Raw genomic sequence first — 18,408 nt, 5'->3', positions numbered from 1 at the left:
CTCACTGCGTTTTGCGTTTCAAGTGCAAAGATGCATTCTGCGTAAATGTCTCCCGAATCCACGCATGTGGTGAACATTTTGCAGTAAAAACTGGTCGCAAACAAAAATTTTATGCGCTCGCACAAATGCTCCCAAATATATTTTGAGGTCACATAGATAAAATTTTGGGCGCATATGCGACCAAAATGGTCACAATTTTGAGTCCTGTTATTAGATTAATTTTATTATTAAAAATATTTAATTTTTTAATATTAAATTATTAATTTCACCTATCCGGCTGTGCATGAACTAAGCTGTTGAATGGTCAGCGTATGAGGCGGCTGGGCTGCAGCTTCAATTTTGATTCAATTATTTTCTAATCGGTTGCATATGATGTTGTGAAGATGACCCTGTAATGCATACTGCAGGCCTTTTTGTCTGGCTTTCTTACCTGTTCACCAAAAATGACTAATTATATCCATGGAAATGTCTGACAAGGTACCAACAGTAACAAAGGAGGCTGGGCTTAGCGAAGGGTCAATTATTCAACATTTTATTCAGTGCACTATGTTTGCAGTATTTTCAGAACTACGAATTGATAAAAAGAGCTTCACAAAATCTCTTCTGTAAACAACTTTGACTGTAATATACATATAAAACAATTTGACGTTATTTTAATAAATATGGTCTAATTTACATCTTTTAACATAGTTAAATTTCCACCTTATTCACCTGCAGTGCCTTGCCTTTAAAAAATTACTATATTTAGTTGGTAATTTACCTTCATGCTGCCCATGTGACTGTGCCACACTGCTGCTCGAAGGACGCCACCAGGGATGTTACCTGCTCAGCAACACAGAAAGAAAATATATATTAAAAAAAATGGCAAAAATGTATCCTCTACCTATAAATTTAAGCCATTAAAAAGATTGCAATCAATGTGCTGAGCATTTTTTGTTACTGAAATAATGACAGATGGCTGTTTTCAAAACATAAGAACAATAAATGGAAGAAATCATCATACTTTGGACGCTGTTTGGACATCCAGTGTTACCCAAGTGCATTGTGGGATGGTGATCAGCATACACAGTGGCCAGATATCTCAGCGTGTCATCATTTTCAACTGAAATTGAGAAGCAAATAACAAACTTGAGAACTGAATTTATTAGGCATTTTGACAAAATCTATCTTTATGATTTTTATACTAATATATTCATATTAGTAACCGATTCATCAAAATCATTAAGTTATTACTAAATTAATGGCATTAAGTTGCATACCGGTTTGCACTGGTTTGTCATATGGATAAGTGACCAACAATGAGCCTCCATCCAGAGCCACAGAGAGAGTGAAGCCTCTTTCCTGAATCAGATTCATCACAGCGCGTGTCTCTGGCTGAGGTTCTGAAACTCGCTGAGATGCATTACCTACTGAAAAAAACACATAAAGAATCACAAGTTATTGACACACATAAAATAGTGAAGCATAAGGGATAATTTGAACATGATCCCACCAATGAAGTCAGTGTCAAGGTCTTTGCCATGCACATTGGTCATGCCAACAGTGGAGGTGCAGTCTCTTTCCTTCGCCAGCTCACGTCCATCTGGGTTGATGCTTGGCAGGATAACAATTCTTGTCTCATTTATGAGCTAAAGATGGGGAACAAAGACCATGTGAAGGTTTTATAAGATTTTTGTAAGCCTATGGGAGAGATTAATGGTAACGTACAAACAAACATGTCAGAAACCGTAATCACTAATAACAATAGCTATGTTTCCATCCACCTATTTTTATGTGCATTTTGGATGTGCGCATATGAAAAAATGGTTGATGGAAACGCCAAGATGCACATACATTTTGAAAATGCGCATAAAAATGTATGCGGATACCCGAGTAGGATAAACTTTTTACTCTATAAGAAAAAATGTGCATAAACACTTTTACCGAATAAATTCCAGTATGTGCATAAAAAAAGTTATGTGATATTGTTATAAGATGTCATGTGGTGCTAAACTATGTGTTAATGGACAAGCCAGCAGGTTGACCGCATTTTAAAACACCTAAAATGCTGTTTTGGTCATTCTAAAATGCCTAACCATTTCAGAGTTATTATATTATTAATTACCAGAATTGTAAAGAGCATTTGTGCTCTGCGTCTCACGACTTCAAACGCCACCACGCACGTATTGCTTGTTGATATTTCCTTTTAAGGTGCAAGTAATTTATTAAATAAAGAAATAAAAAATTTATTTTTGATATTTGGTGCCAGTTAGTCAGGAAGTGGTGATTTTGTTTGACTCATTAGATGGAAATGGTACTTATGGGATCAAATTCCTGCCTGAAGTCTTGCAGTCATGGATAGAAAAATATTGCGCGTAAATCAAAATATTGACATTGCATGTAGAATTGTAACTCACAAAAGCGAGAACTAAATGCAGAACAAAATAAAGAAAACTGCCACGTGTTTTATAGAAACTCCTCCTTCATCTGATTGGTTAGAGGAGCAACCGTCAATCTCGACTAGTGGCCCAATGATGATGCTGAAGCCTGCCTTTGATTTAAATGAAACTCGCATTGCATGTTTTGGAAACGCAAGGGCAGAATGTTGGAGCAAGAGCAACTGTAAGTGCACAAAATGTTCAAATATGAGCAGAAAAACTGATTGTCTAAATGCGTTTTGATTATTGGTTTAAGCTCATTAGCTTTTGGTACACAACCTCGTTATTTTTATTCTGGATTTAGTTTTGTTTTTTTCATGTTATAAATTTAAACGCAATATCAATATTTTTATTTACACACACTATTTTTCTATCTGTGACCCCAATACTTTAGGCAGGAATTTGATCCCAAAGTTGTTTTATTCGCAAATCCTTTATGCGATATTCTAGTTTCAAGCATAAACTTAATTAGCATCTTTTTATGGAAACATAACTATTGACATTGACTACATTTACATGGACATCAGTAATCAAGTTATTTGCCTTAGTCTAATCTTAGACAATAATAAGATTAAGGTGTTTACATGAGATTTTTGAATGTTTCTTTCATGATCCTATTTTACATGTTATAGCACATACTTAGATTAACGTCATTGCGTCGTCGCGCTATCTGCATTTCCTCTGGAGTTTCATGTAATTTTGAGTGTTTCATTAATAATTTGTAGACTTTAACTGCGGTTGGCACTTTCACTTTTATTTGGGCATGCCCCCCGTGACAAACGAGATATTGGATGCAACTATGAACTGCTGGAAGACTGTTGCATTATAGGAAGTTTATACCGCATGCTGAATGGAAGAAAAAAAAAACCCTCCACATTTCACAATGCAGGTGTCTGTGGTCTGCACTGACTCGATAGGTGCAAAGAGTGCCAAACAGCCATGTGTGTGTGTGTGTGTGTGTGTGTGTGTGTGGACTATTTTGTCGCAAAACGCGGAAAAGTCCTACATGATGGTAATAATTCAATTAAGATGTTTACATGTCTCTACTGCATTTCAATAATGCAACTAAAATTGGCATTCTCCAAACGTTAGAATTTGATTTCTTTTTAGTTTGATTATGACATAAATTAGAATTAATAAAAAAATATACATAAAATTGCTGTTTACATGGTAGATTCCTAATCAGAGTATTGTCTTAATCGCATTACAATCAAATTATTGGTGTCCATGTAAACGTAGTCAGTGTCTACAATTTGTTCTGCTTGGTTTAAATATGATAACGCACATATAGCTAAAGAATTGTATCTGATACATAAGGATTGTGGCTCAAAGTACAATGTGGTGAGAGTTTGAAGTTCTCACTCAAGTAGAGAGAAAAAACATTTTAATTAGTGGCTCGAAAAAGCAACAATTTACAATTTAGATCAGCTGCAGGAATTTATTTTGCTAAAAACCCTTATGAAAATCTAATCATGAAAATGTATGTCTTGATAAAAAAATGAAATGATGAAAATTGTTCATTATTAGTTCCTGTTAACTCTCAGTGGATTAACTTATGATAACAAGGATGAACTAGGACCTAATAATGCATTAGTGAATGTTCAATTATGATTAATTAATGCTGTACCAGTATTGTTCATTATTAGTTCATGTTAGTAAAGGCATCAGCTAACATACACTAATAAAACCTTAAAATACAGTATATCTCAATATACATACACAAATATACCATCTGTCAACCATTTCTAAATATATCATGTTTCTTTAAGTTTTGATCATTATGATTTGCCCGTTTTGATTTTTGGGTTTTTTAATAGAGATACAGTAACATAAATTGAACCCAGAATATTTGTTAAAGCCAGTTCCTTTTTATGACATGAGACAAAACTACTTCCTTCATCCTGGTTATTCTTGTTTCAAATAATGACATCATATGAGATCTCATCACAGGTCCTTTTTGTTCATCAAAATATTCTTACCCTGTTGATGGCTGCATTCTTGCCGTAGTTTACACAGAGACTTTCAGCAAACTGCAGAAGCAGCTCTGTGCCCACTGGTGCGTTTCCATGGATTCCTGCTACAAACCGGATCTTGGGCTTTGACGGTTCTTGGACTTTAGGATTGTTGGAGATCTCCAGAGCCCAGATATTCCTGATCTCCACACTTTGACCAAGACTTCAGAAAGGGAAAAAATGATAAAATCATGACGTCACTGAAATTGTTTGACTTTACTCAAAGTTTTGCTACAGTTTTTATATCTAAAAAGTACTTTATTCAATATATAAATACAATCCTAACACTGCCTGTGGACCTATAGTACCATTTCAAAGTTTATTGTTAGATTTTGATGCATTTTGATCGGTTTGTCTTTTAATAATTTTTAATAACAATTTCTAAAAACTGCATTATAAAATAAGGGAATGAAATGGCAAATGTTTCAAGCCCTTCAAAATCAAAAATCAAAAATCAACGATAAAAAACAAAACAAAAAAACAAATATGATATAGAGCACTGTGTAGGTGAAAAAAAAATAAATAAATAAAAATAATACTTAATAATAATATATATATTATTATTATATATATATATATTTTTTTTTTCCTTCTCTACATTACATGGTTTCCGCTACACTCATTCTTCCATGGCGGGGCGCCACGCCAAAATTCATCCCGCCACGGCTACATTACAGCTTCTTATTCAAAACATTTGCTTCTTATTCAAAACCAAAACGTATTAAAAGGTAAGTGAATTAAGACAGCCCAAACTTTTCTGTAGCCGTAGTAGTGCTGTGCGTCATTTGTTTGACCCTTTAAGGTGATGTGCTGACTGACTGACTGGTAGGTGCGTGAGGCCAGCAAACATGACGTAGCTGTATAGCCGTGCCACTTTGCTTCAGGATGCATTAATGCTGCTCTGTAGGTCTATTGAAGACATTCATAAATATTCCTAGCAAATCTAATAAATGCTGGAGACATACTCGTTACATAAACGCACTAAATCGCACTTCAGCAGCGTTTATTTGAGAGCGCACAAGAAGATCTGCATGCTCTTGAAGCAGCTTATATTTGAGGGGCGTGCAAGAAGTTTTGTGCACGAGTAGAGGAAATCGGCGTGCAAGCAAAGAGATCCGCATGTTCGTAGGTTATTACGAAAATGTGATCTCGACTTCTAATACTGCGCTCATGACATTTGTCATTGAAATAATGCCACAGGTATTATTTCAATGACAATTAGATCTGTGTAAAAAACAAAAAAAAGCCTGCCGCCACAACAGGAAACACTGAAATATGTATAAGTTTTACAAGTAAAATACATTTATTTTGTTTGTAAGATTAAGATGAATAAGTATGTTATTTTAAATTCAGTTCTAATAATTCCAATCAGATCAACACTATTAAATATAATATGGTCTTCTGAAATAGTTACAATTTCATGTTCAAATAAGATTAGAATATAGAATTAAACAAAATTAAACAAAAGTTTCTTTTGTTTATTTATTTTCTTACAATGAATTAAAAATGAGTAAATGTAGTGAAATGTATTTCCTAATCAGGCACTTTTATTTTTTAAAAAATATTTTTTTTCTTAATGCATTAATAATACAATTATTCTTCAAGTCCAAACTGAACAAAATGAGTATAACAATTTTAATTATATTATCAAAAAGGTTGTATTATTAACCTCTTACGGCCCAAGCTCTTTTTTATTATATATGTATTTAACTTTTTTGTATTGTTTTGTAAAAAAGTTACATCTAACATACCCGTTTTCTATCATCTTTTTTTTTATTTATTTAATTTGTTATTTTGATGGAAGTTGAATTTACAGTAGTCATTATTCCAGACTTCAAAGTCACACGATCCTTCAGAAATCATACTAACATGCTGAGCGAGAAAAATTTTAATTTACACTGGGAAATTAACAAGCATATTCTTTAGGATAGTTTGATAAAAAAAAAAGTATTTTATATACACACAAAAATATTACAATCACTTTTAATCAATATAATCTATCCTTGTGGTAAAAAAGCCATAAAAAAATCTTACCCACCCTAAACATATGAATGAAACTATGCTTTCCTTTTCTTTGTTCATTTAAACTTGGTGACCTTAAACTTTGGTTCAACACAAGCTGTAATTACCACAAATAACATCTGGGATTTAGCTAAAGCAAGTTTCACACTTTTGTTCATTTTGAACAGGTGTTCTCTCAGGGAAAGGCACAGCACCCTTGTGTGTTGTGCTGTTAAGACACGGGTATTACCTCCTTTAATGAGATACCTTAAAAATACTGATCCTCAAAAACATTTTTTATAAACCATGGAAATACTTACACTTTGATAAAATGCCAATATTTACATGTCTTCATTTCTTCGTTTGCCAATTTAAAATTGCCAGTTAAAGGCTCAATCGCTCAGTATAAAGGATTTTTTTTACCACAGGTCTCGTAAGCCTAGTTATTTAGATTTTCTCTTGCACTGCTAAAATGATCACTGTGCAAAAAAAAAATAAAAAAAATAAAGGACAATCATGCCAAAAATTATTCTAATAAATTTCAACATTTTTAAAAGATACATGATTGTCTTTAGAAACAATATTTGTAATGCTGATGTTCATTGCTATCAGGCTAATGTTAGCTTTTTCCATGATGTTCCTATTTAACCTTTAATTACAAATTCAAAATAAAAAATAAAAAATACTAGCCCAACTTATATAAAGTTAAAACATTATTAAAAACCAGCAAGCAGTCAGTAATAAACAAATAAGGCATTTCCATCCAATACAACAATACTGATGCACAGAAGAAAACTGTGCTTAACATTCTTCAGAAAGTTCTAACAGATATTTTGCCTTTTGTTTTTGAATAATATTGAAGAAACACCACCTATTTTTGAAAAACGTTCATTTTTCACGCTCAAGTCTCCTAGAGTTAAAAAGTTGACTTAAGCCATTTTTGAATCCATTTAGCAAATTTCTTGTTCTGGTGAGGGTCACTGTTAGCTTAGCTTTGCATGAAGATTGGGCGATGTAGACCAATTTGGCATCGCACGATGTCTAACGTGAAACATCACGATGGACGATGGGATCGTCGTCAAAGGCGGGGGTGGCTGTTGTTAAATATCAATTAGTTCATAACTAATTAATTAATTGTAGCCTACTGTTTTTACTACCTAACCCACATGGGGCCTGTTTCAGAAAGGAGGTTAACTGAAAACTCAGAGTATTTTAACCCTGAAATGAGAGAAACTCTGGGTTTTCCGTTTCAAAATGGCAGGTTTGTTAAACTCGAGAAATCAGGGTAAGTCAAGCCTGTTTCTGAAATAGAGGTAACTTTAACTCAGAGTCAGTTACTGTGGTAACTTACTCTGTGAATCTAACCTGGTCAGAAGCAGGTTTTATTCTCTAAACTCAGAGTTTCTGTCTGTCTCCTCCCCTTTTTTAAAGATGAAGCGGTATTTCTCGCCTTAGCCTTACACTTCCACACACCTATTTTAATGCTCATTTTGGATACGTGCATAAAAACGATTGATAGAAACGTCATGATGCACATAACTTTTTAAAATATGCATAAAAAAACGCACATAACTGAGTAGGATAAACTTTTATTCGATAGAAAATGTGCGCATAAACCACGATGGAAACACTTTTACTGAACAAATTACAGTATGTACATTAAAAAAAAGATCATGATCATATGATAATGAAAATGTGTGTAAATGGAGGCTGAGAACACTGTAACACGTCTTAAATATTGTTTTAGTCATTCTAAAATGCCTTAACTGTTTCAGTATTAGTGTATATTATTAATTACCTCCGAACGTCTGGTGCGTGTCAAGAGTCTCGGCGTCTCATGGCTTCAGACGCCCCCACGTGTTCATTGTGTTTCAGCGTTGTCTTCTGACATCGAAGCGCAAGTACATTAATTAGGCTAAATAAAGAATTAATTGACGCAGCTTCTTCTACCACAGTAAATTCTGTTTTTACTGTTGATATTTGGTGCCAGTTTAATCAGGAAGTGACCATTTTTTTCTCTGACTCGTTGGATGGAATTTTATTCGCATCTTTTATGCAATATTCCAGTTTTGCACATAAATTTATGTAATATATTTGGATGGAAACATAGCTATTGCCTACATTTTAGTCACACACAGAAGAACTGTACTAGAATGGCTTATGCTTTTTTAATAAATAATTAAATTAAATTCACCTTCGACATGCATGTAACTAGATTAATGGGATTATTATTCTTTCTAAAAATGATTTTTAGTACTGCTTACCTTCTAAATGTTATATTAACCTCTATCACTTGATCAATAAAAAAAGGCAGACACACAAGTGCACTGTTAAATCATTTAAAACTAATAAATGTATAAAAGAAAGTTTAGAAAAAAATATATAAACGTCACAAATTACATTACTTATTTTATTATACTTAAATATTTAAATACTTAAAAAGTTAAATTAGGCATTATCTTGAGCAGCTGTTTTCCCACGCTAACTGGTTGATGGCTGCTTCTTTTCAAATATATACGCTCATATTTGCTATAACTTTGCATGAGAACATCAAGTTCAGCTGGAGAAAGAAATGCTGATCTCTTTTATAAGATATTGCCATAGTCACTCATAATGTCTGCGCTCCATTGATAATGCCTTTTTATAGTCACGGTGCGCGCGCTTAACTCTGAGTTGGTCTACTCGAAGTTGATTGACCCAACTCAGATCAGCTGTTCTGAAACCGAAAACTCTGAGTTTTTAATCTCTCGGTAAATCAACTCAGAGTTCAAGTTTAAACTTTGAGTTGTTTGAACCTCCTTACTGAAACAGGCCCATGGTCTTTGCTTTACCCACAACCAAACCATAAATAAATAAATTTACACACAAATTATCACCTGTCAGTCAGCTTTTTCCACGGGACTCTGCCATGAATAGGCAGGGATCCGTGTCGTTACAATGGCTTTTTCCCACAGCTTGTAGAGGAGACGAGAATTCGTTTGGAGTTCGCTGTAATTTGTATTGTCATTGATGTTAACTTCCTTATTTTATAAATATTATTATGAGGAAATAATAACAAGTAGAGATGTCAGGGCTCAATCGTTTTGGTCGCATATGCACGCGAAATGTTATCCATGCGACCTAAAAATATATATTGGTTGAGTGCATACATTTTCAATGTTTTCACTGCAAAATCCTCACCGTGTGTGCAGATTTAGGAGACATTTATTCAGAATGCATCTTTGCACCTAAAAACGCCAATCGCAGCTCTCAGGATCAGATTAAAACAGTTGTTATGTGAACTTGCTGAAGTAAAAAAAAAAGCCTGGAATGTTTGCTAGAACTGAACACGAATTAATTGGTTAATATAAGCTGTCAATCTCTCATCGATGCCTTCAGCCTTCAGGTGACAGGAGCTACAACTACGAAAATGTGAAGGGCTGAAGATGAGCGAATGAAAATAACACTGACAGATTTTGTTTTAGAAACCACCTAAAGTTACTAATAATGGTACATCTTATTAGTGATCATGTGCTGAATGTTTATTCACCATTTACACTTTTCCAAGAGTGGATAAAAGACTTTCAGTGGCTTCAAGTCTGCTATGAAAATAACTAAAGCCATTCACTGTAAAGTCTGTGGGACAGGGTTTGCAGGTAACAGCGTTTGCTATTAAATCTACACACTTTTAAGCGCGAGAGGTACTGTATAATCCTTCGTTTAATCCTCACGATGATGTCAGCCGTGCAAGCGGCTGCTATATGTAAAATTTAACACAGCTCATGAAAAGACCGTTATTGCTATTAAGATGACTTGCAAACAATAAGTTATATATCAGTATAAATGTGGGGCGATGGATCGCGATGCCGGCTCAGAATTGTGAAGTTATTCGGCCATTGGCGATGGACGATGGCATAGTCTATCGGCCCAACCCTACTTATTTTACTTATGATTATTTTTGTATTTAAAGTTTAAGTCTTCTGTAGTTACAACATGTGATAATACTGACGGAAAATGAAAAATTACTATTTTCTAGGCTAATATTGCAAGGAACTATACTTCCATTCTGGCGTAATTGTCAAGATAGTCTGCTCTTCCATGGCTGCACTAGGTGGAATGATATCACGCAGCGCATGAAAATAGGCAGTTGTCAGAGGGTGCCTTGAAAGCATGGAGACATGAGACACTTCCTCGGCTGTTTACTTTGAATCTAGACCTAATTGACTGTGTTTTAAAAGGTAAAATTTTGACATTATCTGACATGTTTAGCCCTTGAAGCGCAAAAACATATAACTGAACTCCACACTTGCACACTCAAAACAAAGAGTTACGCAAAAACAGCACAAGAGGAACGTCTGTGTATAATGATCAATCAGTGTGAAGTGTGGGATGTGTTTAGAAAATCGCTGTACCTGCGGAGAGAAGTAATCTCTGGAAAGTTAAGTGTCAGTCCACGCAGGAACTCGGAAACCTCGCCGTACTGCTGGTACCGGAAGCTACTCTCGGTAGGAGTGTCCTGGATCAGTTTGTCCAGACCGGATTGGGTTGACAGCTGCTTGATGAGGGCCTGAAACTCCCTTACACTGGGGTCCAAAACTGGGGTTGTGTTTTCTGTCTCCTGTCCGTTTGCATGTGTGGGAATCCGGGTCAGTGTGAAATTAACAATCTCCAATCCGTCCTTAGGCACGGTGACAGAAGAACTATCTGACGTGTAGCTGAAAAGATGAAAGAGAAGGTACGAGTCATTTACATTCTTATACACAATTATTATTTTTTTTATACACAATTAAACAAATGCATAAACACTTTTAACACTTTTTTTTAGAAATGAGCTGAGAATTAGAATTGGCACCAAATGTGAAAAGCCCGGACATGTATGTACATACAGTGCTGAGCAGAAATAAGCACACCCCTCACAGACCTCTCTTTTAAATGAATATTTTCTAGAGAATGCTTTACTATAACATATTTGTGTACATATTTGTGCCAAAACTGACTAGCTGAACAAACTTATTTTAATAGATATAACAGTAATAAATCTGTTTTGTTTAAATGCACAAAACATTATTGGCTATATTCACTGAATGATAAAAAAAATGGATAAAAATATTCATTTTCAAAAAGGGGTGAACTCATTTACGCCGAGCAGTGTACATACATTATCACAATGTGTTTATTTTTATAAGAAATGTAATGACAAAAATAAAATCAATAATTAGAAACAATTAATGAAATAAATAGCATTAAATAAATGTCAATAATTGCATGTCAGCAATGTTTGAGGAAATTCCCTAAATTGAATTAATTCCAATAATCTAAAGTTACAACATTATTCCTGCCATTAAGTAAACAATTAAATTATTTTAAATGTTTAGTATTATTAAAACAGTGACCACTTAGGGATTTAATGGCCTCTGTGAGCTTTAAAATATATGCAAATCAGTTTGGTCAAAAGTAATCACGCGTAAAATTCACAATTGTACCCTTGGGCAGAGGCAGTCAGCTTGTATTTTCCTGGAACGAGTAAGCGCCAGTAGTCCCCTAAAGAACTGGATGTGACTTGATGATGGATGGTTTCCACAGTGATGGTAGCATTGGGAATGCCAGATCCATCTTTGCTGTCGATTACCATTCCTTTTACTCCACGGTGGACCTGGTCGAACAAATAGTTTATATGGTGTGTAGCAGAAAATAGGCGGAGAGAAAAAAAGCAGTTTAAAGGCAAAGTGAAAATATCATTTTTTTTAAAAAGAGTCAGACCTGATGGATGAACTGCAGAAGTGATTTGCGGTTTTGTTCCCAGTATTTCTGCAGATCCGCAACTGGCGGATATTTGTGACAGCCCAGTTCAATAGTCACCTCAAAGCAGTTTGTGTTCATGTAGTTCCAGTCCTGCATTCCTCCTGAGGGAAATACATAATGCATTCATAACACAATTTTATACCTTGCTTTCCTTAATAAAATTTCATGAACATGTTCATGTTTATGAAAATGAACAAAATTTGTCACCTTAATTATAAGGTTTTTGTCAAAATTGAGTTATTGAAATATTCTTATTAATTGATAACTTATTTAAAATATAGGATGTTTATATTTTAAAACTTTTTATTTAAAAAAAAAAACAATTGTTACACACGTGCTGTTTGCTATGGAATGCAAAAACTTTAAAGCTCAATATCTCAAAATCATTCAGAACGCAGATAGAACCTTATAATTCCAAGGTGACAATACCTGACAGCGCACCAACATTCAACAATAACACAGCCATTCTCATCCACGCATTAGTTACTTCACGTCTTGACTACTGTAATGCACTTCTTTCTGGACTTCCTTCCAAACTTCTCCATAAACTCCAACTGGTTCAGAACCATGCAGCTTGTGTCATCTCTAGGACCCCATCTCACGAGCACGTCACACCACTCCTCTATCAGAATTGATTTTAAAATATTACTTCTAACTTTCAAGGCACTTCATAATCTCGCTCCTCAATATCTCACTGAACTTCTCCATATCTACACCCCTTCTCGTACCCTTAGGTCTGCTAACAACTTCACTCTGGCACCACCTCGCACTCGACTGAGCAAAATGGGAGACAGATCTTTTAGCTCTATAGCTCCTAGGCTATGGAACTCACTTCCAGTAGATCTTAGGAGCAGTGATAGTCTTCACAATTTTAAATCACGTCTAAAGACCCATCTTTTTAAGCAGGCTTTTACTTAACAATTTTTTTATCATGTTTTATTATGTTCTTTTATATTCGCTATTGCGTTTTAACTTGTTTGGTCATTGATTGTTTTTAGTAATGTTGAAGTTGTTTAGCATGTCTGATGATGCTTACTGTAAGGCGACCTTGGGTGTCCAGAAAGGCGCCATTTATAAATAAAATGAATTATTATTATTATTATTATTAACATTTGTCTTGAAACTCTCTTTTTTAAGGCAAGACACTGCATGTTTATAGAGTAAAGGATCTAAGTCCCCAGGTTCAAAATTCCTGTTTACTTTTTTGGACATATTACTCCGTGTTCTAATAACATATGATGCGGTACTGCGATATGCTATATAAGGTATCTTTTTCATGTTAAAACTTATAAACATGTTAAAGTTTTTTGTCCTAACCATCAGCAACAGAGATGAACAAAATGTCTGTTTTAGAAACAGTTTCTATTTCTGTGACGTCACAACAAAAGAACAGCTCAAACTATTATGATAATGATCACCTCAGGTACACATTATGTGCTTTATTCAGTATTAAATGCTACCGATGTGAATATGATTATATGTGATATTTATTGCCATACTACTGAAAGCAGCAGCACATAGTTCACCATAGTTCTTGAAAATAAAATAAGTAGCAGATGGTTTAGAAATTGAAAGTCAGAACTGTGACTCAGTCATTAAAACAACAGTAGTCACTTAAACTATGTACTTTTAATAAAGTTAAATTTGCAATATGGATAGACTATAGACTACAATTTCATTAGCAGTACAGTGGCTGACATTTAAATGAGTGGCTGTTATTCAAATGTTTCTGTCGTGTCACTTTATGTTTGGTGCAGACAAATTGTTTTTGCTGGAATCTTGTTCCATCATGTGTTGTTAGGACAAAGTGTTAAGGCTGATTTATACTTTCGTCTGGCGCCACGTCAAGGACCTCCGCTCACCTCATGAAATGGACAAGGCTTTTATACTTGACGCATTCACAATTGAGATAATTTTTAAAATGGCAGGGGGCGGTCAAAAGAAATTGACTGTAAAATCAGATGGACAAACATAGATATATATATAGATAACTATGGACCTCTGGAAGTTTCTACTGGAATAACTACGTTATATCATTAATATCATTCAAGATATATGAAAAATATTAATATATATAATATAATATATATAAAAATATATATTTTCATTCAATATTTTAGAAAGGTTTTTATAACCATTCAAGATTTGTTTTTAAACCAAATTTAATGCATCACTTGTTTTTGTTCATACCTCGAACAGTTCTAATAATTAAAGTTTATTCAAATATTAATGGCGACAGATCATGGGTTGGTCTACAAATATATTTTTATTATGGCAGGAATAAAAGCAAATAAAAGTACACTCACTAAAAAAATACTGATGGTTTTTTAGATTTAGCCCACTCCACAATTTACACATTTCTGTCTGGCTAGTTTGTATCCTCTACTAATAAACTAAAAAGGCAATAATGGTCCGACATTCCTGACCATTATCACCAATACAGCCCAAAAAAATAGGGCATCAGTATATTGTAAACTGATAGAGTCAAATCTTCTTTTCCAGTAATCAAAGAAATCATTTGTTAATTAATTTTAGTTTTGTAGCTATTAATTTGTTTTAAATTCAAAAGTGTAATATATACATCAGTATAAAACCTATGACTGGTGGAAAAACATATTCTGTAATTGTGTATTGAAACCAAGTGGGTCTCCACCTTTGACACAGCCTCTCTTTGTGGCTTAAACTCACCCCAGAAATTTTTCTAAACTTTTTTACAGAAACTTGCAATGTCTAGTCAAGAATTATTGGCCATATGGATATTTCTATGATCACGCATGGACGGATCATAAAGATGTCTGTACCACATACCAATATCTCTTCAAAGTGATTCATGTTCAACTCAAATGTAATGCAGCACTGCGCGAACTGTTTGCTCAAGTAAAAAAAAAATGTGTGCACTCTGCCAGCTGAAAGCATTTCACGCGCACCCAAATCGAACCTCCGCAAACACTGCGCTGATGTCACAATCGCCGCACACAACCAAGCAAACGAATTTAGAATAAATCAGAAGTTTTTTAGTTTTTCTTTACTTAAGACATTTTAAGAAATCCTTTTATATGACTCAATAATTCATAATATAATGTGAAGAGCCAGAAAACATCATTTTAAAGAATTATAATTAGGTTTATAATTTATAATTGGGCAACTTATGTAACATATCCCTCTTTAAAAACTTTAGAAAACTGTCAAATCTAATCTATATTAGTACTGCTAAAGTAAAAAGCATAGCTCTGTGCAAGAGTAAAAACAAAACTCATTTAGATAATTTCACCAATATAAATATGTATGAAATGTAATAAAAGAAACACTTAAAATGATATTTTGGCAGTTTTCTTTTCATTAGATTGAAAACCAAAAATAAAGACAATTGACGAAAAAAACAGTTTTTGGATGCAGTGTTTTACTTAACGATACGTTTTGTTTTTTCTGACAGTCGGTGCTCACCGTGGACATTGTACCATGCTGCGCCATTGGTGATGCCATCTTGAAAATATTCCGGGTATGAACTCATTTCCTTACAGGGGTGACCTTCACGCATTTCAGAGTTTTCCTGAAGGAAAATTTCAGACAGAGAATATTTAACTGCTACTTGATTAAACCTTTAATGATTACACAAAGCTCAAGTCATTAGTTATTACAGAAAGCCAGTATTCACCTGAGAGTAAGCGAGAGCCACCATCCTGAATACAGCATCATCTGGGGACTTGCTGTATCCGATAACGTCCTCCAGATTATCGTCAAATGGATAATTCACCACCAGAGAGCCTGATACAGACAAAGAGGTTATCGGTTTTGTTTTTCATTAGCTCCTAGTCAAACAGAAGCATTTTAAATAAGGACCCACCTCCATGAAGGTTGGCAGACAACACAAATGAGTAGTTCTTTGACCAGTTCATCACAGCCAGGGTCTCTGGCTGGATGGGATCGGTGATCAGTTTGAACCGGTCAGGAAAGTTACGGTTCAGGTCGTAGTTCTTACTGTTGTTACGGCCCTTTATGCCTTCGACATCTCCTGCACAGAAGAAAGCAGTTTCTTTGCATACATATTATATTGTTACTCCCGCATAGAGAGTTTTTCTCACTGAGTATAGATAAATATTAGAAAATATTGTCTAGAATAACTTAATAAACACTAAATAAATATATAATACTTTTATAAAACTTGTGTAAGGAGCTAAAACAAGAATACAACGATAACAGTTATTAATAATAATATAGGGCTGGGCCACTCAAGGACATTAACCAAGTTGTTGTGAAGCCACTCCATTGATATTTTTGAGGTGTGCTTTAGGGCATTGTCCTGCTGGAAGATGAACCGTCGCCCCAGTCTGAGGTCAAGAGCACTCTAAAAGCAGGTTTTCATTGAGGATGTCTCTGTACATTGCTGCATTAATTTTTCCCTCTATTCTGACCAGTCTTCCAGTTTCTGCTGCTGAAAAACATCCCCACAGCTCGATGCTGCCACCACCGTGCTGTAGGGATGGTATTAGCCTGGTAATGAGCAGTACCTGGTTTTCTCCCAACATAACACCTGGCATTCACTCCAAAGAGTTAAATTTTAGTCTCATCAGACCAGAGAATTTTGTTTCTTAATGTCTGAGAGTCCTTCAGGTGCCTTTTGGCGGGAAGTGGCTTCTGTCCGGACACTGTATCATACAGGCCTGATTGGTGGATTGCTGCACAGATGGTTGTCCTTCTGTAAGGTTCTCCTCTCTCAACAGAAGAACACTGGAGCTCAGACAGAGTGACCATCAGGTTATTGATCACCTCTCTGACTAAGGCCCTTCTCTACCAATCACTCAGCTTAGATGGCCGGCCAGCTTTAGGAAGAGTCCTGGTGGCTCCAAATATCTTCAATTTACAGATGATGTTACAGATACACTGTGCTCATTGGAACTTTCAGAGCAGCAGACATTTTTTCTGTAACCTTCCCCAGCCTTGAGCCTCGAGACAATCAGGTCTCGGAAGTCTACATACATTTCCTTTGTTTTCATGCTTGGTTTGTGCTTTGACATGCACCGTCAACCCTGTGACCTTATATAGACAGGTGTATACCTTTTCAGATCATGTCCAATCAACTGAATTCACCACAGGTGAACTCCAATTAATCTGCTGAAACATCTCAAGAATGCTCAGTGGAAACAGAATGTACCTGAGCTCAATTCAGAGCTTCACGGCATAGGCTGTGAATACTTATGTACATGTGATTTTTTAGGTTTTTTATTTTTTAGAAATTTGCAAAATTTCAAAAAATCTTTTTTCACATTGTCATTATGGGGTAGAATTATTGTGTGTAGAATTTTGAGAAAATAAATGTAAAATTTGGAATTTGGAAAAAGTTTGGAATAAAGCTGTAACAACAAAAAAAATGAGGAAAACGTAAAGCGCTATGAATACTTTCCAGATGGACTGTAAAACAAAAATATAATGGTGACAGTGAATAATGATAATAAAAGTTATATTAATCTGTAATATGTCAGGTTTTGATTATTAATAATACCAGGGTATTATTATTATCCTATGTTGCCATTATAAACACAAACTTCTAATATCATGTTTCTCAGATAACAACAAAAACATCAATTTAACATTTTTGTTACATTTAAAGCAGCATAATAAAATTAATAATGATATCTAACAATAATATATTTTTCTGTCTGTTTCAAAGCAATTAAAAAATAATTGATTGATTGACAAACAAGATAATTAATATAATACGCTTTAAACTTAGCATTATTACTATTCCATATTCACTGTTTAATAAACAGTTTATTCCAAAAACACATATAAGGGCTTGCAATTTTTGTTACATGTTTATATCATAATATTGGTCAAAAAAAAAGAATAAAAAAAGGACACAAGTAATAGACTGGCAAGGACTTACCCTTTTGGGACACTTCATAACCATCCGGGTTCATTGAAGGCATGATGTGGATCCGTGTGGTGTCGACAAGCTGGGTGACCTCAGGGTCAGTGCCATAGTTGCGACACAGGTACTCAATGAGGTTGAGGAGCAATTCACGACCAACCACTTCATTGCCATGCATGTTACCGATATACTTAAACTCCGGTTCACCTGCAGAGGAAGAAAACAACTTAACGGGGGATGGGACACATCCAACAGTAAAGAGTATTTGATTGGTCAGCAAGCATGACATGATATCAGAAAAATCATTTATCCATTTGGCAGAAGTAAA

General features: G+C 34.7%; 1 protein-coding gene across 2 annotated transcripts in view; it reads right to left on the bottom strand.

The window, feature by feature from the left end:
* Positions 1-18,408, bottom strand: part of cpda (carboxypeptidase D, a) — a 41,001-nt gene that overhangs the window by 9,545 nt on the left and 13,048 nt on the right. Inside the window, exons 6-17 of one of the 2 annotated variants that reach the window (XM_021474348.3) lie at positions 18,096-18,287; positions 16,056-16,223; positions 15,867-15,976; positions 15,656-15,761; positions 12,170-12,312; positions 11,893-12,062; positions 10,822-11,124; positions 4,397-4,592; positions 1,493-1,628; positions 1,260-1,409; positions 1,004-1,102; positions 761-822 (exon numbers count right to left, since the gene is read on the bottom strand). In XM_021474348.3, the coding sequence (XP_021330023.2) occupies positions 761-822; positions 1,004-1,102; positions 1,260-1,409; positions 1,493-1,628; positions 4,397-4,592; positions 10,822-11,124; positions 11,893-12,062; positions 12,170-12,312; positions 15,656-15,761; positions 15,867-15,976; positions 16,056-16,223; positions 18,096-18,287 (1,835 nt within the window). The remainder of the gene's footprint in view (positions 1-760; positions 823-1,003; positions 1,103-1,259; positions 1,410-1,492; positions 1,629-4,396; positions 4,593-10,821; positions 11,125-11,892; positions 12,063-12,169; positions 12,313-15,655; positions 15,762-15,866; positions 15,977-16,055; positions 16,224-18,095; positions 18,288-18,408) is intronic. The other variant, XM_021474349.3, reaches the window with a different exon arrangement.

This window comes from Danio rerio, chromosome 15 (assembly GCF_049306965.1).
Source record: "Danio rerio strain Tuebingen ecotype United States chromosome 15, GRCz12tu, whole genome shotgun sequence".
NCBI lineage: Eukaryota > Metazoa > Chordata > Actinopteri > Cypriniformes > Danionidae > Danio > Danio rerio.
The sequence above is the reverse complement of the archived record's forward strand: the minus strand, read 5'-3'. Positions and strand labels throughout refer to the sequence as shown.